The sequence below is a fragment of the Ylistrum balloti genome, unplaced genomic scaffold (assembly GCF_031769215.1).
Source record: "Ylistrum balloti isolate Yb309-2 unplaced genomic scaffold, AGI_CSIRO_Ybal_v1 Utg371196, whole genome shotgun sequence".
Lineage (NCBI taxonomy): Eukaryota > Metazoa > Mollusca > Bivalvia > Pectinida > Pectinidae > Ylistrum > Ylistrum balloti.
The window spans coordinates 943,587-967,997 of record NW_026782651.1 but is presented as its reverse complement, the minus strand read 5'-3'; the positions used below and the strand labels follow the sequence as shown (position 1 = coordinate 967,997).

The 24,411-nt window shown below is 35.3% G+C and overlaps 1 protein-coding gene across 1 annotated transcript in view; it reads left to right on the top strand.

Moving 5' to 3' along the window:
* The first annotated feature begins 497 nt into the window (after nt 1-497).
* LOC132561360 (protein EFR3 homolog B-like) overlaps nt 498-24,411 on the top strand; it is a 31,950-nt gene continuing 8,036 nt past the window's right edge. The window contains exons 1-19 of the mRNA XM_060226084.1: nt 498-603; nt 1,091-1,167; nt 2,250-2,377; nt 4,133-4,283; nt 4,511-4,632; nt 5,417-5,554; nt 7,852-7,983; nt 8,423-8,501; nt 8,971-9,112; nt 9,574-9,702; nt 10,013-10,106; nt 10,650-10,701; nt 10,893-11,065; nt 11,346-11,421; nt 12,274-12,435; nt 12,777-12,905; nt 16,042-16,118; nt 16,688-16,821; nt 18,077-18,100. Of these exons, the coding sequence (XP_060082067.1) occupies nt 597-603; nt 1,091-1,167; nt 2,250-2,377; nt 4,133-4,283; nt 4,511-4,632; nt 5,417-5,554; nt 7,852-7,983; nt 8,423-8,501; nt 8,971-9,112; nt 9,574-9,702; nt 10,013-10,106; nt 10,650-10,701; nt 10,893-11,065; nt 11,346-11,421; nt 12,274-12,435; nt 12,777-12,905; nt 16,042-16,118; nt 16,688-16,821; nt 18,077-18,100 (2,026 nt within the window). The 5' untranslated portion in view covers nt 498-596. The remainder of the gene's footprint in view (nt 604-1,090; nt 1,168-2,249; nt 2,378-4,132; nt 4,284-4,510; nt 4,633-5,416; nt 5,555-7,851; nt 7,984-8,422; nt 8,502-8,970; nt 9,113-9,573; nt 9,703-10,012; nt 10,107-10,649; nt 10,702-10,892; nt 11,066-11,345; nt 11,422-12,273; nt 12,436-12,776; nt 12,906-16,041; nt 16,119-16,687; nt 16,822-18,076; nt 18,101-24,411) is intronic.

Here is a 24,411-nt window from a genome sequence, read left to right as displayed (position 1 = left end):
AGGATGTTTCGGTACTTTTCGAAAGAATCTTCACGGTGATCATTCAATCATAACTTTCGTACTTCAAACGTGATTCCGCTGTGCAATGGTTACTATTGCGATATCCCTTTGCCCGGCGTGGTGCGTCGTAAAGTGTTAACATTTTCAACTTGTTCTGGAAAACTACTGAACAGATTTCAATGAAAGTTTACAAAAACCTTCCATGGCTTACGGCGCCGTAATAAAAATTAATAAAAAATTATCCGGCGTGATAATTTATGCTTTAAATGGCAAAAAGTCTTCCCTTTTCTGGGAATGTTTGATGGCGATTTTAATTTAAAAAACACACACGTCAAAAGGCGTGTTTCAAATCGAAAAGTTACATCTGATTGAACAGAGGTCTGTTTTTGTGTTGTGATACCTAGAATTAGCATACTAATATAAACTAAAGGGAAGTAACTCTTGTTTTATGACAGGAGAGTTCCGATGTAAGACTACTGGGCCCGAGAGGATTAGGAAATGACAGGTGTCTGATCTCGATTGTTTGAATAATATTTATGTATTTGGATACAAGTCAGACAGATATCAAATGACGTGACTTCCAGCTACCCGACAATATGGCAGGTTTGTGCAGAAATTAAAAACTACATAAGTATGTTCAGCATAAATATACCTTGCATTCAGGACCGGCTGACATTCGTGATATTTTTGTAGGTCGACATCGATTTATCACGGAGATGCGTTAGGTGTAGCAGAGGGCTGTTGTCAGACTGAAGGTGAATGACAAGGTTGTGTTTTTTAGCTGCTGCATAAAATCGAAAAATCTATGTAGTATCTGTCGTTGGGGACCTATGCACGTTTTGACTGACTAGCATTGTCCCCTCCTCTTCTGCGTTATCACCGTTTCTCACTTAAATTTTGATAGAAACATTCCTTAGTTTAGAAAGATCAGTAAGAGAGATAAACATTTTTTTTCAAATTGCCGGTTACCTCCTGCAATTAGACTCCCACACACTTCCATCCAGGTCAACAGGAGTGATTAGTGTAAGTTGAAATATTTTTTGTAATCGTTGTAAAATAAATAAACGATATGTTATTTTTCCCATTGCAGCTTGTTGTGGTTGCTGCTCAGCTCTGAAGCCGAGATGGAAACGCCTCGTCGACAACATATTTCCTGTTAACCCAGAGGTAACTAAGACTAGAAAAGGTGATATGAAGTATCATTCAACAATTTAAAATCAAGGATCAAAATAATGGAACTTTGTTTTGATGCTTTTAGCAATTGATCAGTATCAGGAAAACGTCTTTACAACTTGTCCATCAAGTGGGTACATATTGCTCTAGATTTTAGATTAAAAAAAAAAAAATAAAAAACAAAACAAACAAGAAACAAATTCAACAAACTTTATTGATATAAAAATTTCCACAGCAGTATTAACATGCATATTGTGGTTATTGCTTCTTTTAGAAATAAGTATACAGACTGTGAGCTAGGAAAATAAGATTTCTTGTCATTTGATATGAGTATTACAAAATTGCAATGAAAATATAACAGGTTGTAACAGTGTTTTCTTGATTTATTGCCTTGTTTGAAAAAAGAAAGAAAGGAAAGAAAAAACAAAAGACGTTTCACCTAGCAATAAAGTGTCTCATTTTCTGAAATAAAAACGGAATATGGTCATAACCTTAGAGAAATTTCCCAGTTTATGCAGACAAAGGCTGTTGTTCATTTCAGTTAGAAAAAATCCTAAATTCTTGTTTTATGATAGATGTATAAACCCAGACAGATATTAATCTAGACAGATTTTACTGCCAGAAAAGGATAGTATTCCCCAAGTGGTATGTTTTCCCCTTGGGATATAAACAGATTCCCCATCAAGAAAATATATTGAAAACATTGAGAAGTTTCACTAAATTATGAAACATTTACCCGCAAACAGAGCTAATTGGTATGTTTTACTAAATACATTTTCAAATTATGTCATCATGAAAAATAAAATCAATTAAACCCAACATTGTCATATTTTATTCACGTTTTCTTCTTGTTTTTCATATGCCTTTACACTATCCCTCTTTTGAATTCTGAATTTTGTCAGAGATTTTCCCATTTCTCAAAATAGTCCAAAAATTCCCTTTTTCCACAACGGGTAGTACTCCTTATATTCTAGATTAGGTTTGAATCAAATATAAATGACGTCAGATATCGTCTTTATTTATGACAAAATGTTTTCTGTCATGAAAAAACTTTTATTCACATTGTTGCTTTTTAGGACGGACTTGTCAAAAATGAAATGGACAAACTCACATTTTATGCTATATCTTCACCTGAGAAGCTGGACAGAATTGGGACTTACTTGGAAAAAAAACTTGCTAGTGACATTCACCGCAGGAGGATAGGGTAGGTCGAGATTTGGTTTATTTTTGTTTACACTTATCATGAAACAAACCCTAAGGAAGGGGCATGCCCTTTGGCATATAAGCATCCCTCTAAGGGGAGGTCTTCAGGTGGAAGGTCTATCTTTTTGTCAGATTTAGACTACTTAGCCCATAGGCCCACACTTGGAAATCACCAAACTGTGGAGGTGCTAAAATAAAAGAAATCACTGTAGATCTTTTAAAATGATAAACTATATTTATGTATGATGTTAAGGATTCAATTTCAGTTTTAGATTTCTGACAATGGTCATTGTTTTAAGAGTCTCTGGTAACATCTATGTTGAGTTTCATCAACCACATATAAAAATTGGAAAAACTATTTTTAAATAGCATTGTGCGTGATGAAATTTTTGTTGCTGTGGTAACCATGTAAGACCCATGATTAAATGGGCCTACTCCAGGCTTCTAATGTTGTGGACTGATTTTAATGAAACTACACAGGGATGTTAGGAACTATGTGTAGATGTGCAAATGTGCATGCAGGATTTTATTGATTTTATTTGAATTTGATCAGATGCTATGGCCATTTATAGTCCATAATTTGACATATTAGAGGTTTACCATGGAAACACATTGGAGGCTTCTTATTGGATGAAATTAAGATATTATCCGATTAAGTTGAAAATTGATATGAATAGGTCTAGGGGTATGAAAAAAAGAAATAGTTGCATTTGGTTGCCATGGTTACCAAATGAAGGTCTCTTGGAGGAATTTTTTTCAGACCTCTTTGAAACTTTTGTTGAATAGGGGGAAGGAATTACTAGTCATCATTTCTAGTTATGATAATAATTGCTGATAACATGTTTTTCCTAAAGTCATCTTGACTTATTATCATCTTATAGTATAGTGTGACATACTACCCTGGTAATATCGTTTGCTTTCCAGTGTGACATTTGATATATTTCTTATCCTCCAATATAATCGGTTTACCCATACTTGGTTATCTCATTTTGGATATGTTTCATTTCAGCAACCTCCTTAGAAGCCTTGTTGATTCAATTTACTAATAATTGTATTTTAGTCCAAGAATTTGTGCCAGGCAGTACACTGTCTTGTCACAGAATTAAACTGAATTGTTTTGGCTTTTAAACCAGTAAGTCCTGGATCATTGATTTTTAAGACATTGTGTTCCAGAAAAAGATCAGTGTGTCCTACACAATATCATTGAGACCCACACAAAATTGATGAGTCCTAGACTGAGTATTGTACTAAACTAGTGAGTCCAAGACCAAGTGAGTAGTACCAGGCAAAATCAGTGAGTCCCAGAAAAAATCTGTTAGTTATAGACTAAATCATTGAGTGTCGCTGACTAAATCATTGAGTGTCGCTGACTAAATCACTGAGTGTCCCTGACTAAATCACTGAGTGTCGCTGACTAAATCACTGAGTGTCGCTGACTAAATCACTGAGTGTCGCTGACTAAATCATTGAGTGTTGCTGACTAAATCACTGAGTGTCCCTGACTAAATCACTGAGTGTCGCTGACTAAATCACTGAGTGTCGCTGACTAAATCACTGAGTGTCGCTGACTAAATCATTGAGTGTTGCTGACTAAATTATTGTGACCTACACTAAATTAGTGTGTCCCAGACTGAATCAGTGACTAAATCAGTATACATATTTGTAAGACTACACCACTTAGTCCTATATAAATCAGTGAGTCCATGACTAAATGAATAGGTCCCAGACTAAATGCAAATTATGCGTTGTGTTTCAGATTGATTTTTGTTGCTATGGATGCCCTCGATCAGCTCCTTGTGTCCTGTCACTCACACTCACTCAATTTGTTCGTTGAGAGCTTCCTCAAGATGGTCCAAAAGCTCCTAGAGTTGGATGAGCCAGATTTGCAGATTTTAGCTACTCAGTCGGTAAGTCCATACTTTTATGCCGTGATGCATCACACAGATTTCCTTGTTAACAGTCTGGTGTGACATTTTACACGTTTGAATATGGACAATACATTGTTTATAAGAACATTTTAACAAAACCAGGAGTAAATTTTGATTCAAAATTATTTCATTTGTTTTCATTCTGGTAGGATGAGAGGAGAATTGTTCTACAAAGGATGCTGATAATTTCTTATGTAATGTTTCAGTTTGTAAAATTCACCAATATAGAAGAAGACACGCCATCCTACCATAGACGATATGACTTCTTTGTGTCCAAGTTCAGTTCAATGTGCCATAGTGGTACACCTAATGAAGAGACTAGGACAAGGTAAACTTGAAATTGATTGTAATTAAAAAGCATGAGCCGACATTGCTGTAATTGTACATTACCTATTAGAAAATCAAGACCAAGAAAAAGTCTAAGGTGAAAGTATTTTTCAATTTTCCATTAAACACTTTATCTGCAATAAGGTTTTTGAAACCAGTTTGTGGTTGGAAATAATATATTTTTTGTAACAGAGGAGTACTCACTAGCTGAGTGGTATATTGTGGCTAGTATTTTACCAGGGTTATAAACTGCTTCATGAAATAACTCATCCTCAAGTTTCCAGAGGTTACAGTGGTGCTGGCAGGGCATTGCTAAGCAATATTCTTGAGTCTGTTAAATTGTGGCCCATGAAGGGATTTAGGAATAATACTTAGTGGCTACAAACATCACTATAACCTCCGTAAACTCAAGGACAAGTTAATTCCTGGAGGGGGAGTATATAACCCTGGTAAATACTAGCTGCAATATACAGCTCGGCTAGAGATAACTTCTCTTTAGCTTGATCGGTTGAGCGTCAGACAGGGGTCCCGGGTTTGAAATCCAAGCGAAGGCATTGGGATAAAAATTGGAATATTTAATGACAATACCAAAATAATATAAGATTAGAAATAATACAATATATGTAATGAGGTAAAATAATGTTCACAAATCCAAGCCTTACTAAAACTAACATATAATGCAGTATTTGAAATATGTAAAAGGTTTTATATTTAGGTATCACAAGGTTCCTATTGAATCCTGTTGTTGAAATCCATACATCCCAATATTGTTGTTTTTATGGTAGAATACAGAGTGCAGGATTGCGTGGTCTACAAGGGGTTGTGAGGAAAACCGCTAGTGATGATCTTCAAGTCAATATCTGGGAGGACGTCCACATGGACAAAATTGTACCATCTCTTCTCTATAACATGCACAATAAAAGGTAAGTCAAATATTTTCTGTAAAAATTTCTGAAATAGGAATCTTTGTTATTTTTACATGGACATAAATCTTAATTAATTACGAAGCTGATTGTTTATTTGTTATACATACATATCAGCAATATCTATTTATTTATTTACTTACTTGAGTTGGATTACATAAGATTGTTTATACTGACCCCAGATTGATTGATATTTTTTCATGCTCTCACCGTATGATGTGTGTCATGTCCCCTCCCATTTTATCTTTATGCCAGAACTTGGGAATCTCTTAACATATTTGGTTTATAATTACCCAAAAGCATCATAACATCGTCTACACCTGATCAGATTCTGGTTTGCATAGGAGTGGGTGCATTCATATTACTAGGGGTACATTCATTTACTAGGGGTACATATACTAGGGGTACATTCCTTCACTAGGGGTACATTCATATACTAAGGGTACATTCCTTTACTAGGGGTACATTCATATACTAAGTGTACATTCCTTTACTAGGGGTACATTCATATACTAAGTGTACATTCCTTTACTAGGGGTACATTCATATACTAAGTGTACATTCCTTTACTAGGGGTACATTCATATACTAAGGGTACATTCCTTTACTAGGGGTACATTCATATACTAGGGGTACATTCCTTTACTAGGGGTACATTCATATACTAAGTGTACATTCCTTTACTAGGGGTACATTCATATACTAAGGGTACATTCATAAACTAGGTACATTCATATACAAGGGGTACATTCATATACTAGGGGGCATTCATATATTTATTTAATTATGGTGAAATTTATGTATTGGGGGGCATTCTTGTATTAGAGGGGCATTCAGGTATTGGGGGGCATCCATGTATTAGGGGGGCATTCCTGTATTAGGGGGCATTCATGTATTAGGGGGGCATCCATGTATCATGGGGGCATCCATGTATTAGGGGGGCATCCATGTATTAGGGGGTCATCCATATATTAGGGGGCATTCTTGTATTATGGGGGCATCCATGTATCATGGGGGCATCCATGTATTAGGGGGGCATCCATGTATTAGGGGGGCATCCATGTATTAGGGGGGCATTCATGTATTAGGGGGGCATTCATGTATTAGGGGGCATCCATGTATTATGGGGGCATCCATGTATTAGGGGGCATCCATGTATTAGGGGGGCATCCATGTATTAGGGGGTCATCCATGTATTAGGGGGCATTCTTGTATTATGGGGGCATCCATGTATCATGGGGGCATCCATGTATTAGGGGGGCATCCATGTATTAGGGGGGCATTCATGTATTAGGGGGGCATTCATGTATTATGGGGGCATTCATGTATTAGGGGGCATCCATGTATTATGGGGGCATCCATGTATTATGGGGGCATCCATGTATTAGGGGGGCATCCATGTATTAGGGGGTCATCCATGTATTAGGGGGCATTCTTGTATTATGGGGGCATCCATGTATCATGGGGGCATCCATGTGTTAGGGGGGCATCCATGTATTAGGGGGGCATCCATGTATTAGGGGGGCATTCCTGTATTAGGGGGGCATCCATGTATTAGGGGGGCATTCATGTATTAGGGGGGCATTCATGTATGAGGGGGCATTCATGTATTATGGGGGCATCCATGTATTAGGGGGGCATTCCTGTATTATGGGGGCATTCATGTATTAGGGGGGCATCCATGTATTAGGGGGCATTCATGTATCTTCAGCATTTTTGATAGGTTCAGGACCAATTTAAAAAGAAATGCAGACAGGGGAAGATTTCTGAGATACAGAAATAATTGAATTTTTGAATATCATGAAGAAACCTTTAGATATTTAATGTCAGAAGAAAATTTACTCAGTTATTAAATCATTTCATATTCCCTAGTTTTTTCTATTAATATGGCCATTTTGGATACGTTTTCAGCATATATAATGTAAGGTCTATTTCTGTAATATGTAGATCTATCCCACCTGAGGACTGAGGGTTTTGTTTAGGGGTACCGTCCTTAAGAATTTAATCGATAATTTGTTTAGAATTATTAGAAGTAAACAGACAGAACCACAGAGAGATCTGGTTTATTTTGGAGTCAATGGGTAAAGTAGGTAATCGGAGTCAAGGAGTAAAGTAGATAATTGGAGTCAAGGGGTAAAGTACATAATTAACCGAAATAGTGAGGCTTTTTGATGTCAACATTTCAGAAGCATTCCCGCTTGATCTTGGAAGGAATTACTACAACTGCTCTGTTAGTCCCCCTCTCTGTTATGTAATTGTTGTTGTTTACTAATTGTATGGCCTGGTTTTGTTTACAGTTTTATGTGCCTGGACATGGACAGTCCTAAAGATGAGGAACATCCAGCTTACATTGCGGAGCAGGTGTTTCGAGACTTAGTGTGTCGGGGATCCTACGGAAACATCAGAACTGTCCTACGGCCTGTCCTTATGTATGTGTCAGGTTCTGTATTTAACGATATCAATAGTATAATTGGTGGTTGTGAATATCACATCATTTTGAGTATAAATGTTTATTATAACACTCCTCTCCGACACACATACATACACACCCACCCACCTACACACCCTCACACACATGCATGTACACACTCACACATGTGTGCATGCACATACACATACACCTTTGTAAAGAGTGGGGTATGTGGTAATTACTTTTTCTGTGCATCCACCTGTGTGTGTGTGTCCATACAGCTGTAGGACAACATCAAGTTCTATACCTGATTAGGTGCATCATTGGTCAAGGTTAAATGGTTGAAGTAAACTACACTTGTTATTGGTCCCGGTGTTTAAGTCATTTTAGTCAGCTGGTTATGATTAGCCTCTTGATGTGTCATACATATTATCAGATGGACATTTTATGTTTTACAGACATATGGACAACCACAAACTCTGGGTACCCAATGACTTTGCTAATAAGTGCTTCAATATCATCATGTATTCTGTCCAGGTAAGCTGTAACTCTGTATGATATATTACCTTTTTGAATCCTCGTTTGTTTGTGATCCATCTTAATTGATTCCGTCATCCTTGTGGTCTGACCTTCCAAATCACTTGTCAAACAGAACTGTCGGGATCATCTTTATGTTGTGTAGGTAGCTTTTGTTTGGTACCTAGTTGTTCATATCAGATTTTAGAACTATCAAATAAAAGAGAGTGTAGGATTAATGGTGATTTCCAGTTTTGACAGATGTATATTAGTTATCACCAGTTTGTAAAAAGCACTATATAGGTCATACCCAAAGTGTATCTGGATATCCAATTGCTAACCTGATCAAAGGCAGAGAATCGACAATTTTGATTTTGCCAGTTGGTGTCTGTTATCACAAATTTCTGAGACAAAAACATAAAAAGCCATATATGTTTTTGAAATGCCTGTTAAGTTATTAAGTGTGTTTATTTACTTTTGATTGTCACAGCAACAATATGCCTACCTGGTGATACAGATGTTGATGTCACACCTTGACAAATGTGTGAACAGTGACCCTGCCATCAAGACCAGCATTATAGATGTTCTCTTCCACTCCGTTCTCATTGCTGCTGGTGGTTCACTGGGAAGTGGTATGTGTCAGTCAGTTGTACTGGATATCATCATTTGTTTTATCAAGTTTAAGATAGCAATGAGTTTGATGTTTAAAGGAATGAAAATATATATTAACTAATAGTATGCAATGCCTTGCATGTATTTATTGATTTGGACAACACAGCATTCTTGAAAAACAGCATATTAAGGTATCTCCTGATGTGCCACACTGGAGGTTGCTGACTGTAAGCTTGTAGTTGGCAGGTTCAATTAAAGAGTTTTGCCTTTCTCTCCAAACTGGCACCCTTTTACCTGCCAGGCATATGCTCACAAATTGGATACATTCAAGTTGCAGTATTGCTTTGCTGGCAGGAAACTGCAAGACAGTCCTTCACAGGATCAAGTTTTTCCTTATTCTCTGTTTCCTTTCATGGGAGGTACCTTCCATACAAGTGTGATATTCTTGTGATATATTGAATAAGTGTTACCTCCCTTGCAGGTCCATCAGTGCTAGATGTGTTCAATACCCTCCTGCGACATCTGAGGATCTCGGTGGACAATAAAAGTCAGGATGAAAAGTCGAGGGAGATGGAGAAGAAATTTGAAGAGGCTATCATTATTGTTATAGGTAAATTATCATCACAGCCAATGTTGTGGCAGGGGATGGTTTTTATTTCATTCGACTGGATTTTAGTGAATTCATCCGGTTTATCCTTCCTTCTCCTAAGAAATCAAACTCAAACAACTACATAACATGAGAAATAGAGAAAAACTTTTGTTTGTTTAATAAATATATCTTGTACTATAACAAAATGCTTCAGCTGACTCAAAGTCAAAGACAGTTTCAAATGAATTAATCATTTATATATTACATATTGTGTATGATGATTGTCCAGATGGTACAGAAGTGACATTCATTTGAATCAATTTATCTGTAGGAGAATTTGCCAACCATCTTCCTGATTACCAGAAGATAGAGATAATGATGTTTGTCATGGGCAAGTTTCCACAACTGGACCAAGAAGAAATAGGGTATGATATCATGCTACAAAAGATGTTTGATAGAATATCAGTTCTCTGGAAATCCAGTTACGATATATGTAACAGAGGTCATTATTTATTCAGTTACCTCTGCTAAGAATTGAACCTAGGACCTCCTACACTCAACTGACCCAGCTGAAGGATCTGACCAGTATGTTGTAACTAGTGTTTATCAAGGTTACTCTTTGAACATGGAACCTCTGCATCAATTTGAGATATGGTGACAATACTTCCAAATGTTTGTGATGTTGGCTTACTTGCTAGAAATATGAAATAAGGAGTTTAAAAGCTATATACATTAATGTTGGTTATATATCCCCAGTCAGTGATTTTATGTAAATTCTATTCTTGTTCTTTTTCATGAAAAAAAAGTTATAGGTATGGAGTGGAAGCTAAAAATCTTGTTGGTCCTTTTATAGTGAAACTTTATTTGTACAAGGAAAGATTTTACTTGTAATTTGCAGTTAAAAGAAAAAACAACGCCATGCTATGGTTGAATTTTGTTATGATTATTATTGGATATTTATTTTACAGAATATCTATTGACATCCAGCTACAGACGATGTTGCTTAAAACACTACAAAAGGTGAGGTGGCATTAGTCAAATTCTTTAACAAAAATTTTTTACCTGAATAATTCTATTCAAGGAGAAACTTTGAGATAAAAAAAAAAAAATCAGATGAGTCCTCAAAAATATTTCTTTAAAACATTTCTGTTGAAGAAGATACTATTTCTGAAATACAAATGTATAAAGGAGTTTGTTTTGATGTTTTCCAGGTAGCAGCCACCTACAAAACAATATACATGTCCAACACTTTCCATCCGGAGTTTCTGACAGGCTTGCTACAGTTATCACAGCTGGATGATCCATCCATGAGGATAACAGTCCAGGAAATACTGCATAGCCTCATAGATCGTCATAACAACACGTCAAAGTTCAAAACCATTGTGTATGTACATTACAAAATGTCAAGTTTAAGGTCACTGATTCAGTAGACTATTACATACTTAAGTTCAAGGTCACTGATTCAGTAAACTATTATTATGCACTTTCTGTGATATTTTGTCTTAAAAAAAGAAATTTATTAAAGTCAAGTTCTTCTCATATCAGTACAGGCTCCAAAGGTCAAGGTTATGGTGTGAGGATGCCAGAGCATTCATGCTTTAGGTATTACGTTTTATAATCTGAAATAATGCAGAAGTTTATTAAAATGGAATGTTACTTTTCAGTATTCAGAAAGATCTAGGCAAGTTGGCGCTAAACGACGCAAAAGTATCTGGACAAGACAGCTTGTTTATGAAAAAGGTTAGTGGTTACTTACCCTGACACATTGCTGCTGAGACTAAGGCACTTTGATAGCTCAGTTCAAACGACATTGGCTAATGGAACCTGAGATGAAGGTCCTAGGTTAGTGATTTCTAACTCTGACACATCGCTGCAGGGATTAAGGCACTTTAATAGCTCAGTCCATAGGATATTGGCTAATGGAACCTGAGATGAAGGTCCTAGGTTAGTGATTTCTAACTCTGACACATCGCTGCAGGGATTAAGGCACTTCGATAGCTCAGTCCATAGGATATTGGCTAATGGAACCTGAGATGAAGGTCCTAGGTTAGTGGTTACTGATGGCAGTTTATGTTGTATGTTTTTCAGGTAGGGTAATCACCAGTTATGACATGGGTATCCCAACTCAAAATTTCCTTGCTTGAAAATTGCTACTAGTCATGAAGGACTGAACAGATATTGACCAAATTTGGTCTGAAGCATGTTAGGTGAAGGGGAATGACTCTTGTATAAACATTACGCCTCTGCCCCTATTGACAGGAGGGATGGGGTGCAATAAAGGAAATAGAGTTAATTATTTAAAATCCTTCTCCTCCTGTAGGAATGAATGGAATTTGCCTTAATTTGGTCTGAAGCAATCTTTATGAACAGTGAATCTGACTTCTATTTGATCACAAGGATGGGACCCAATATGGAAATGGTTTTCAGAAGTTATTAATCATATTTGAAATTCTTTATGAAATAGCTGAAATGTGAGTGATGCAGACCTATTTAGCCTTTTGTTTGCTGTTTTATTTCATTCTTGAAAAAAAAATGAACCTATTGAAAATAACACCTTTGTATATTTTAAAGGGTGATAATTTTTTTTTGCAGAATAATGTCCAGTTTTACACTCACATCATGGACAACATACAAATGGAAAGTAACAAAGTGGATAACTATGAGGCGCTCTACTGTACCATGTGTCTGCTTGCGGTGGAACTAGGTTCCGAGGAAATCCTTACAGAGATGCTCCGACTTGGACTAGATATACAGGTATATGATGCGTTACAATCCTGACTTACTAAAAAATGGATGTTTTTTTATTGTTATAGTGTTGTAAAGCATGCTCATTATTAACTTGTATCTAAATGTATTGATTAAATATACATTAATTATTTTTTACTTTGTGGCAAATGTTGCAATGTGCAAGGTATCATGACAAGTCAAAAAGTTGTTTAAGCACTTTTCAACTCAGTGAGAATTTTGAAAAATTGGCAGGTATGTATATGCATATTTTATTATTCTTGTTCATTGAGGCAGACCTCTTTAATAAGTAAAATAAGATTGAAGTAAGGTAGTCACATACACCCTTAACACCACTTTTATTTCCACAGCAAGGGGTGCTGTCCCATATGAACCTGCCCTTGACACACAAGTGTGCCATTCATGGACTTGTAGCTGCCTTCATTAATTTAGTAGCCCAGCTTGTAGGCCAAACACCGCTCTGTCAGTATGTCAAAGAGGTAGATATTTCCTGTTTTTAATTCTGTGATAAATTTTCATTAATAATTTAATTTGTTTCTTTAAGTTTTGTACATTGGTATGTATACCTCGGCTATTTTATGCTTCCTGAAGGGAGAACATGTAGTCGCCACTTTGTCTCTTTTCCATGGAGGCACCTTTTAAAGGAACACCATTCAAACCGTGTCAGCTATGTGATGAAGCTATGATGATCCACAGGAGAGATACAGCACATCAACAAATGACCTAATGACCTAATCATGTTGACTTGTTGTAAACAATATTGTAACATGTTCTAGTATCATTAGATATAACAGATGGTGGCTGTCCCACATTCCTCTCTTGTTTTCGTTCCAAGCTCACCATTTGTCAATCTATAATCAATCATGCCTCGCTCTTCTTTGGGCCAATTGTAATACATAGACACAAGGTCACCCATATACATAGGGCTACACGGTGCCAGAATATTGCATAATAACCCAAAAAGGCCATGAATCTGACATTAGGACCAAGGGGACAGAACTCATGACGCCGGGCATTCACACCGATGTTGTCTGATTCCCGACTCTTTCAATGCTGGCAAGACTAACACAGTCCACCTCATTCAAACAGATCACCTCAGACATGTTTAAAAGCACAGACCTCAGATTTGAACAGAGTGATACATTGATTTTACCCCCATCCTAACAGGTCTTCCTCTGTTTCGCTCCTTGTTATGACTGCCAAGATATTGTATGACCTGGCTATACAGCCCTTGTTCAGTCTCCGCCTCAGTTCTTATCTGACAGCCAAGACCTCACGACCTAGCTAAACAGCCGGCGGTCAATCTTGCCCCAGTCTGTCCATCACTGAGTCTCTCTGACCAACCTAGCTTATGGTCTTAGCTGCTACACCACAGTCTCAAAACAGGTCACAGGCAACCCTCTTTTCTGCATACTTGAATAAGATTTCTAGAATTTTAATTTTATCTCTTTACCGTTTAAATCCTGTTGTGTAAATTATGTGTGATTATTGTGAGTGTATTCCATATGTATGATTATTGTGAGTGTATTCCATATGTATGATTATTGTGAGAGTATTCTATATGTATGATTATTGTGAGAGTATTCCATATGTATGATTATTGTGAGAGTATTCCATATGTATGATTATTGTGAGAGTATTCCATATGTATGATTGTTGTGAGAGTATTCCATATGTATGATTATTGTGAGAGTATTCCATATGTATGATTATTGTGAGTGTATTCCATATGTATGATTGTTGTGAGAGTATTCCATATGTATGATTATTGTGAGAGTATTCCATATGTATGATTATTGTGAGAGTATTCCATATGTATGATTATTGTGAGTGTATTCCATATGTATGATTGTTGTGAGAGTATTCCATATGTATGATTATTGTGAGTGTATTCCATATGTATGATTATTGTGAGTGTATTCCATATGTATGATTGTTGTGAGAGTATTCCATATGTATGATTGTTGTGAGAGTATTCCATATGTATGATTATTGTGAGAGTATTCCATATGTATGATTATTGTGAGAGTATTCCATATGTATGATTATTGTGAGAGTATTCCATATGTATGATTATTGTGAGAGTATTCCATATGAGAGTATTCCATATGTATGATTATTGTGAGAGTATTCCATATGTATGATTATTGTGAGAGTATTCCATATGTATGATTATTGTGAGAGTATTCCATATGTATGATTATTGTGAAAGTATTCCATATGTATGATTATTGTGAGTGTATTCCATATGTATGATTATTGTGAAAGTATTCCATATGTATGATTATTGTGAGTGTATTCCATATGTATGATTATTGTGAGAGTATTCCATATGTATGATTATTGTGAGAGTATTCCATATGTATGATTATTGTGAGAGTATTCCATATGTATGATTATTGTGAGAGTATTCCATATGTATGATTATGTAGAGTATTCCATATGTATGATTATTGTGAGAGTATTCCATATGTATGATTATTGTGAGAGTATTCCATATGTATGATTATTGTGAGAGTATTCCATATGTATGATTATTGTGAGAGTATTCCATATGTATGATTATTGTGAGAGTATTCCATATGTATGATTATTGTGAGAGTATTCCATATGTATGATTATTGTGAGAGTATTCCATATGTATGATTATTGTGAGAGTATTCCATATGTATGATTATTGTGAGAGTATTCCATATGTATGATTATTGTGAGAGTATTCCATATGTATGATTATTGTGAGAGTATTCCATATGTATGATTATTGTGAGAGTATTCCATATGTATGATTATTGTGAGAGTATTCCATATGTATGATTATTGTGAGAGTATTCCATATGTATGATTATTGTGAAAGTATTCCATATGTATGATTATTGTGACTGTATTCCATATGTATGATTATTTTGAGAGTATTCCATATGTATGATTATTGTGAGAGTATTCCATATGTATGATTATTGTGAGAGTATTCCATATGTATGATTATTGTGAGAGTATTCCATATGTATGATTATTGTGAGTGTATTCCATATGTATGATTATTGTGAGTGTATTCCATATGTATGATTATTGTGAGAGTATTCCGATTATTGTGAGAGTATTCCATATGTATGATTATTGTGAGTGTATTCCATATGTATGATTATTGTGAGTGTATTCCATATGTATGATTATTGTGAGAGTATTCCATATGTATGATTATTGTGAGAGTATTCCATATGTATGATTATTGTGAGTGTATTCCATATGTATGATTATTGTGAGAGTATTCCATATGTATGATTATTGTGAGAGTATTCCATATGTATGATTATTGTGAGTGTATTCCATATGTATGATTATTGTGAGAGTATTCCATATGTATGATTATTGTGAGAGTATTCCATATGTATGATTATTGTGAGAGTATTCCATATGTATGATTGTTGCGAGAGTATTCCATATGTATGATTATTGTGAGAGTATTCCATAACGAACAACAGTGTAATGTGTGGTTTATAACAGAATAATGATAATTCCCTTTGATTTTACTACAGTGTGATTTCACGCAATCAAAACAAAAGACAAAAAGCAAAAAAACAAATGGATTAAGTGAAGTATTTGTCTGTTTTATAGGTGATAGAAGTGAGGCGTGATGAGGCTCCATATCTACTTCCAGACTTTGCATTTAACAGGTCTAATAGACCCAGCAGGTAAACTTTAAAACTTGAAATTTTACAGAAAAGTTCTGTTTTATATTAATAAATGACAATTTTTTGCGATGATTTCAGTTTTCTACATATTTTGACTCAGATTTTATGTAATCATGATTTTGAAATGGTGCATAATGAGAAAATATAGTTTGTGTACAGACAGCAATGTGTCTGTGAGATATTAAAAATGATGACTTTCATTCTGTAAGATATTAAAGATAATGATTTATAATGTGCCTTGATTATGTAATTTATCCAAATTTTACCTATAGAAAGTCAGTTGAAATTGGTTGATATGAATTAAACGATTTAAATGTTAATTAGAGTTTGAGATCAACAGTCCAAACATTTTGAATTGAACCATTTTAGCTCTGAAGTATACTTGTAAGTCATTTTAGAAATATCTGAATTAAACAAAAAAAGTATCAAAATTAATCATCTTTGTTCAGCATGTCTTGTTTTGTTTCATACAGTATTGAAAATACATTCTTGTATAAGAAAAGAAGTGATTGTAGGGTTCGATAAATCAGGATTACTAATGATGTTTTCTGTTTCATTTCATGCTTCAGCTACTCTCAAATCGATAATATCCAGCCCAAGTGTCTATTTGACCAAGCTACTCTGCAACAGTTTCTTGTGGACTGCGGCCAGGATGCTTCCAGACTGACCACTCCGATAGCCGTTAAGCCCTTCAGCACACTTGGTATAGTAAACTAACCAACTCAATCTTAACTTGACCTTTGACCTTTAGCTTAGAGCTCATATGGAGTTTTCACACTTTCATACAGTCATAACTCTGTCTTCCTTTTTTGACATCTTTTTAATCACTTTTTTCATATTTTCAGTATTAATTTTCAAATTAGTTTACACCAAATGATATTTGGTAATTGTTAATGAATGTAGATTATATTTCACGAGTAGTTCTAGATTTTCAGTATTAGTGACTTACTCATACACATTTTCCAAAGTTTGGTACACAAGTGTGATCTAAAACTGCATCAATGATTAATTTCAGATGTGTTACTTTTTCCAAGATTCAGTTATGCTTAGTTTGGGATGCATTCTTCTACAAACACATTTTACATAGAACATATTTTGAATGATTTAAAGTGGTTCCTGTATTTAAGGTTTTTTTGTTTCTCACTCTGTTAACAGCCAGTATTTTAAGAAAAACCAAAATTTGTATTTGTCATTCAGCAGGCATTTCTTTACTTGTCATGTTACTAATTCTCTAGTCCAATTGTTCATTGTGATAAATCTAAGGGGGGAAAGTCAAAGCCTTGATTTGTAGAACCATGCATCCCAGTATGCTTTTTCTCCAATTACATTCATTTTTTCCTCCATTGTTATTCTGTCTTTACATTTTATTGATGTGTTTATGTGTTTTAAAGTCTTTATGTGTTAAAAAAAATGTTTGGATGTCCGGCATGAAAAATAGTTTTGTTTGAGTGAGTGTCTAATATGTAAAATAATGTTGTATGATTGTCATACTTGTAAAATAATGTTGTATGATTGTCATACTTGTAAAATAATGTTGTATGATTGTCATACTTGTAAAATAATGTTGTATGATTGTCATACTTGTAAAATAATGTTGTATGATTGTCATACTTGTAAAATAATGTTGTATGATTGTCATACTTGTAAAATAATGTTGTATGATTGTCATACTTGTAAAATAATGTTGTATGATTGTCATACTTGTAAAATAATGTTGTATGATTGTCATACTTGTAAAATAATGTTGTATGATTGTCATACTTGTAAAATAATGTTGTATGCTGGTCTTACTTGTAAAATAACACGGTATGTTCTTACATCTTTTGTTGTCCTACCTGTACAGTAATGTTTTTGGCGTCCTATGTGTACAGTAATGTTTTTGGCGTCCTATGTGTACAGTAATGTTTTTGGCGTCCTATCTGTACAGTAACGTTGTTTTTGGCATCCTGACATTGTAGGTGTGAGGAATGGGGACCTGAACGGTAAATTTTTTGTTGTTATTCTAGTCAGCCCAACTGGCATGTTGCATTTTTGGTTCTCACATAATTCCTCACGTTTATTCTGTTCTGATTCTGTTATATTCACTATGTTTGGTCGTCATGTTGACTGGTTTTTAGAAGACTATCAAATATGATAATGATAATAACAAGCAATTTCAAAGTTTTCATTTACTCTTGTATTCAATACAAGTGCATCGTTCATTATATTTCTTTTTACAACTTTATATTTTAGTCAAAAAAAGCATTTCAAATGTTAGGTAATGATTTATCACACAATTTTTCATTAACATTAGGATTTTTAATTTATGTTGATCATGTGACACATTTGATCACAAACACACCTTTAAGTGTATCTATAAACTATGTGGACCCCAACATTTCTCATAGACCCCTCCTAATTCCTTACCTGCCCCAGTCATATTTGACCCTTCCAACTAATATGTGACCCCTTCCACTCTTTCCCGAGTCCTTCCACTGATTTATAACTCCTCCTAACACACCTAACCCCTCTCACTCTTTTCTGGTCCGACAACTTATGTCTTTTCCTTCCCACACTTTCCTGGCCCTCCTTCTCATGTCTTACCCCTCTCACTCTTTCCTGGCCCTCCTACTTATGTCTTGCCCCTCCTACTCTTTCCTGGCCCTCCTACTCATGTCTTGCCCCTCCTACTCTTTCCTGGCCCTCCTACTCATGTCATACCCCTCCCACTATTTCCTGACCCTCCTACTTATGTCTTACCCCTCCCACTCTTTCCTGACCCTCCTACTTATGTCTTACCCCTTCCACACTTTCCTGGCCCTCCTACTTATGTCATACCCCTCCCACTCTTTCCTGGCCCTCCTACTTATGTCATACCCCTCCCACTCTTTCCTGGCCCTCCTACTTATGTCATACCCCTCCCACTCTTTCCTGGCCCTCCTACTTATGTCATACCCCTCCCACACTTTCCTGGCCCTCCTACTTATGTCTTACCCCTCCCACTCTTTCCTGGCCCTCCTACTTATGTCTTACCCCTCCCACTCTTTCCTGGCCCTCCTACTTATGTCTTACCCCTCCCACTCTTTCCTGACCCTCCTACTTATGTCATACCCCTCCCACTCTTTCCTGGCCCTCCTACTTATGTCTTACCCCTCCCACTCTTTCCTGGCCCTCCTACTTATGTCTTACCCCTCCCACACTTTCCTGGCCCTCCTACTTATGTCTTACCCCTCCCACACTTTCCTGGCCCTCCTACTTATGTCATACCCCTCCCACTCTTTCCTGGCCCTCCTACTTATGTCTTACCCCTCCCACTCTTTCCTGGCCCTCCTACTTATGTCTTACCCCTCCCACTCTTTCCTGACCCTCCTACTTATGTCATACCCCTCCCACTCTTTCCTGGCCCTCCTACTTATGTCTTACCCCTCCCACTCTTTCCTGGCCCTCCTACTTATGTCTTACCCCTTCCATTTTTGCCTGACCTTTCCCACTCATATCTAATTCCTCCTACTAATTCCTAAACCTTGGCACTCATTATTGAATGTGCATTTGTATCTTTCTCTTTTCACTCATTTTCCCGCTGTCTTTTTTTATGTACAAAATTATAATCCCCACTACCCCTCTACACTCTCACCACCACCTGGTTCTGCAAACACTTTTCACATGTCTCTGACTTAATCTTATCATCACTTTTCTGCCCAAACTCATTCTTTACAATTAAGAAAATAAGACCATTTAAGACATTGTGTAGATAATATTTCTTAACAAAACATATAAGAAAAACATGAGTCTTATGTGAGAAACATTTGTGATGCAATTCATTGTTAGATTTTGCCACAAAGAATGTTTCACTGCTAAATTATTGTACTTAACCCTGCCTGTAGCACTTCAGCATCAACTGTAAGACAGAACATTGTCAGTAATACTGTAACATTGTATAGATAGCTTTCTTATTGTACAATGTTAAGGATGTATTCAGATGTTAAGGATGTATTCAGGTGATGTTTGACTGGATGTAAAACATTTAACTTAATTGAATGCTAACATAATATCTTGGACATTTGTGTCCTGATACACTTTGTAATCTATAGTTGTACTTATCAGTTCAAAAACGGTTAATTTTTATGACCTGTTGTGAAGAAAGTTTGCTTGTAGACTATTTTTTTTTGGCATAGTTGATGGCATAATTCAGTTAATAGCATCAATAATTTAAATGTTTTCTGGTCGCTAAGGTAATTTTCTTGAATATTACTTGAAAGTCTTGGGTAGATTATAACTTGATTTTGTATGAATTATTACCTCAAATCACAGATGTCAGATTTGTGAATTCCAACCTTGTGGACCAATTTCCTGGGTTTTCAGGTGCAGAAAACAATTATTTCAGCTTGTTTCTTGATCTTGGAAAAACTGGCTATTCGGGTGAAAATTACAACAATTCAAGCAGATATCTTCTTTTTAAATCATTAAAGTTATCTTTGAAAATTTCTCTGTCCAAACATAAAATCTTGAAAGAAGTTTATTTCTAGGAAGTTGGTCAAATGAAGTCATTTTGAAACATTTTCATTTTTTTCGCTGTTCAGTTTAAATCTCATTAAACCAAATGAAATCTCAGCATTTTCAATCAATTTCTTTCTTTATATCCAAATATCATATCTTTAAATGAAAGATAAAAATTTATTTAAAAAAGGTTGCTGCAAAATGAAGAAAATGTTTTAGAAAAAAATAGTAACAATATGTAAAAATGAATTATTTGCTTTTACACAAATCCCATGGAAATATCCCTTTCATAATTCTTGTTGTGAAAATGTTTCGGTAACACAGGGTATACTTGTCTTATTTGGGGACCAGTACCTTTCCTTTCAGAAAACTACAGAGGACAAATTTCAGAAATGTGCGAGTTGAAATAAACACCTATAAAATCTATCTTATTATCTTTGTAATGGGTGGTATCTAACAGTCTCTGTGATTGGTGATCTTTGTGATGGGTGGTATCTAACAGTCTCTGTGATTGGTGATTTTTGTGATGGGTGGTATCTAACAGTCTCTATGATTGGTGAATTATTATCTTTGTGATGGGTGGTATCTAACAGTCTCTGTGATTGGTGATCTTTGTGATTGGTGATCTTTGTGATGGATGGTATCTAACAGTCTCTGTGATTGGTGATTTTTGTGATGGGTGGTATCTAACAGTCTCTGTGATTGGTGAACTATTATCTTTGTGATGGGTAGTATCTAACAGTCTCTGTGATTGGTGATTGTTGTGATGGGTGGTATCTAACAGTCTCTGTGATTGGTGAACTATTATCTTTGTGATGGGTAGTATCTAACAGTCTCTGTGATTGGTGATTGTTGTGATGGGTGGTATCTAACAGTCTATGTGATTGGTGAACTATTATCTTTGTGATGTATGGTGTCTAACAGTTGCGGTGATTGGTGAACTATTATCTTTGTGATGTATGGTGTCTAACAGTTGCGGTGATTGGTGAACTATTATCTTTGTGATGTATGGTGTCTAACAGTTGCGGTGATTGGTGAACTATTATCTTTGTGATGTATGGTGTCTAACAGTTGCGGTGATTGGTGAACTATTATCTTTGTGATGTATGGTGTCTAACAGTTGCGGTGATTGGTGAACTATTATCTTTGTGATGTATGGTGTCTAACAGTTGCGGTGATTGGTGAACTATTATCTTTGTGATGGATGGTGTCTAACAGTCCTGGTGATTGGTGAAATATATGTATCTGATGTGTAACTATTACATTGATTGGTTAATCAGAATACTTGTAGTATATACATGTACTTAGGTGGTTAGGAAAAGCAGAACAAATGTTAAAGTACATAGCAAACTAATGAAAAAGTTTGTAAATTTTTCAAGAAATTTTGTTATATAAAAGAATCTGATTTTATTAAGAAAAAAAAAATTTGGAGGCATGTTAATACCAAAATTGATAAAATTTGCATAAGATTATGTGGCACCTGCAAGGTACTTCAGTTAAATAAGAAATCATGATGTCAGGACATTGGATTGACAGTTTTTCTGTAAAACAAATTGTCTCATATTGGTAAGATTAATTTGAAAGCCTACAAATTGAGGTTGTAGTGTAAAAATGTACTGGCAGTGCAATTCCAGTATCTAGATACCTAGCTGTGCATTGGAGTATATTGGTTTGTAAACAGTGGGAAGTAATAAAAAGATAGACCAGAGATTAAACAGTGATAATACAGAAACAAGCTAAATGCTTTATAAAGCTTTAGCATGAGATCTTATTTGGAGTGTTGGTTAAGGGATACAAACTGATATATGTAAAACGCTACGTTGGTAATAAAAGTAAAGTCCTAATAAGTTGGTTTTAATATCTAATCATTACAGAGAAGAAACCTCTGATTACTTTCAATGATGATATAAGATGAAGGGGATGTATATGTGTATACATTTCAAAACTCTGAAACCCATTCATGTGGAGACCTATGCATGTTCTCTCGTTACAAAGTTGGTGTGCAATATTTGGTACATGGTGCTTAATTTGCATGAATATTAACAAAGTTTACCGTAATTGTAATTTTTGATATCTCCCTAACATTCAAATATCTCGTTACATAAGTCTTATATTCATCCTAACACATGCTAGTCATTGGAGGTTATGGGATCTGTTTACTATAAATGTACCTATTGTAGCAATTATAATCTAGGACTTTTTGCACTCCAAATATTCCACATAAATATTGCAATAATTGAAGTTTCTTTACACCTTTATATAGTAGTTATTGTTAATGTCCATATTTATTATTGTGCAAATTTGCCAAAAAGTGATTACCCGGTAATGTACTTAAATTTGACCACATCATACTGAGTACATTTTACAGTGATCTTTCTGAATATCAGAACCATTTCTATAACTATCATATAGAATTATCACAAACATGTATTTCTAGGATTATATACTAAAACGATAAAGAAACACAACTTCTTTAATTGTAAAATATTTTGTACTGAACAGATATATTCTAATAAAAGGTAAGAGGAATATTAAGGCACCTTACCCAATCCCCAATAAATGTTAAAAATCTGTCATCCATGTCAAAAATCTTATCCACATCTAGTGTGTCTATATTACCAATATACCATGACTGTACAAATCATGTGTTCTTTTCCATTCAAATTAGTGTCGATTTCTGACTGTCACCAAGACACGTGATCGACAATACATTTGTAATGATTGTTTTTACAAATATGTCACGGCTAACTTGTTAGAGGACAGACTCTCCTAGTTTGTAGGGACTGTCTCGCAACCCAGAACATTGTCTCTATAGATTGGCCTCCTTGTGGGATGAAGTCTGGAATGGAGCAAACATCCAACATAACTTCCACCAATTGGTCAATGCACTTACCAAGAAATGGAATAACATTACTAAACAGAAGTCAATGTCCTTATGAACTCCATGCCTCACAGAATTAGAGAGACTATAGCTGTACTGGGAGGGCACACACGTTATTAGGGATCAGTCTGACAACTGTTGTTATTTCAACTCTGTGTACATTAGGGTGCCCTTATTCATGGCAGCCTAATGAAGTCTTCATTTGTTAAAAATCTAAATATACATCTAGAATTTGATTAAACTTTAAGTTTGAAGTTGCGATTCTTTTTCCTCTTAGTATATGTTAACTTGCTTGTTGACTTAAATTTTAATTCATAATACTGCAGAATCATAGAAAATTTCATACTATTTTGTGAGCATGTTATCTTCTGAATAAATCTTGATCACAAAATCCACTATGTGATTATCATTTCAAAAATTTTGAGGATTAACAGTAACCATGATTTCAATGACAATACCCCCTGACCTACCATGATGTTTGTATGTTAGATATTAAACACAGTCTGATAGGTTTAAACTAGGTAGTGTGTTGTATGTACCATAGAAGTGTGTGTGTTGTATGTACCATAGATATGTGTCAGTCCCATAATTACCTTGCCCAGGTTAGTAGGCTGTACCCAAAAACAATTATTTCTATACATTAAAAGTTAACCTGATTTCTTCATATTTGTTCTGCTTTCAAATTCCACAAAGTGATCCACCCATTCCTTCATCAGCCCCTCCATCTATCCTGTTTTGATGTCCAGGTTTGAGTGGAGTTGTTTTTAGAATGTCTAGCTGTCCAGACAAAGCTTACAACAATATTGTCTGTGAATTTGTTTCAGATATAAACTTGAGTTGAATCACATGAGAACTAGGTGAATGATTTTAAGATGTTTTGATGTGACTTTTATTAAGTATAAATGAAAATTTATTGAAACTTAAATTGACAGACAT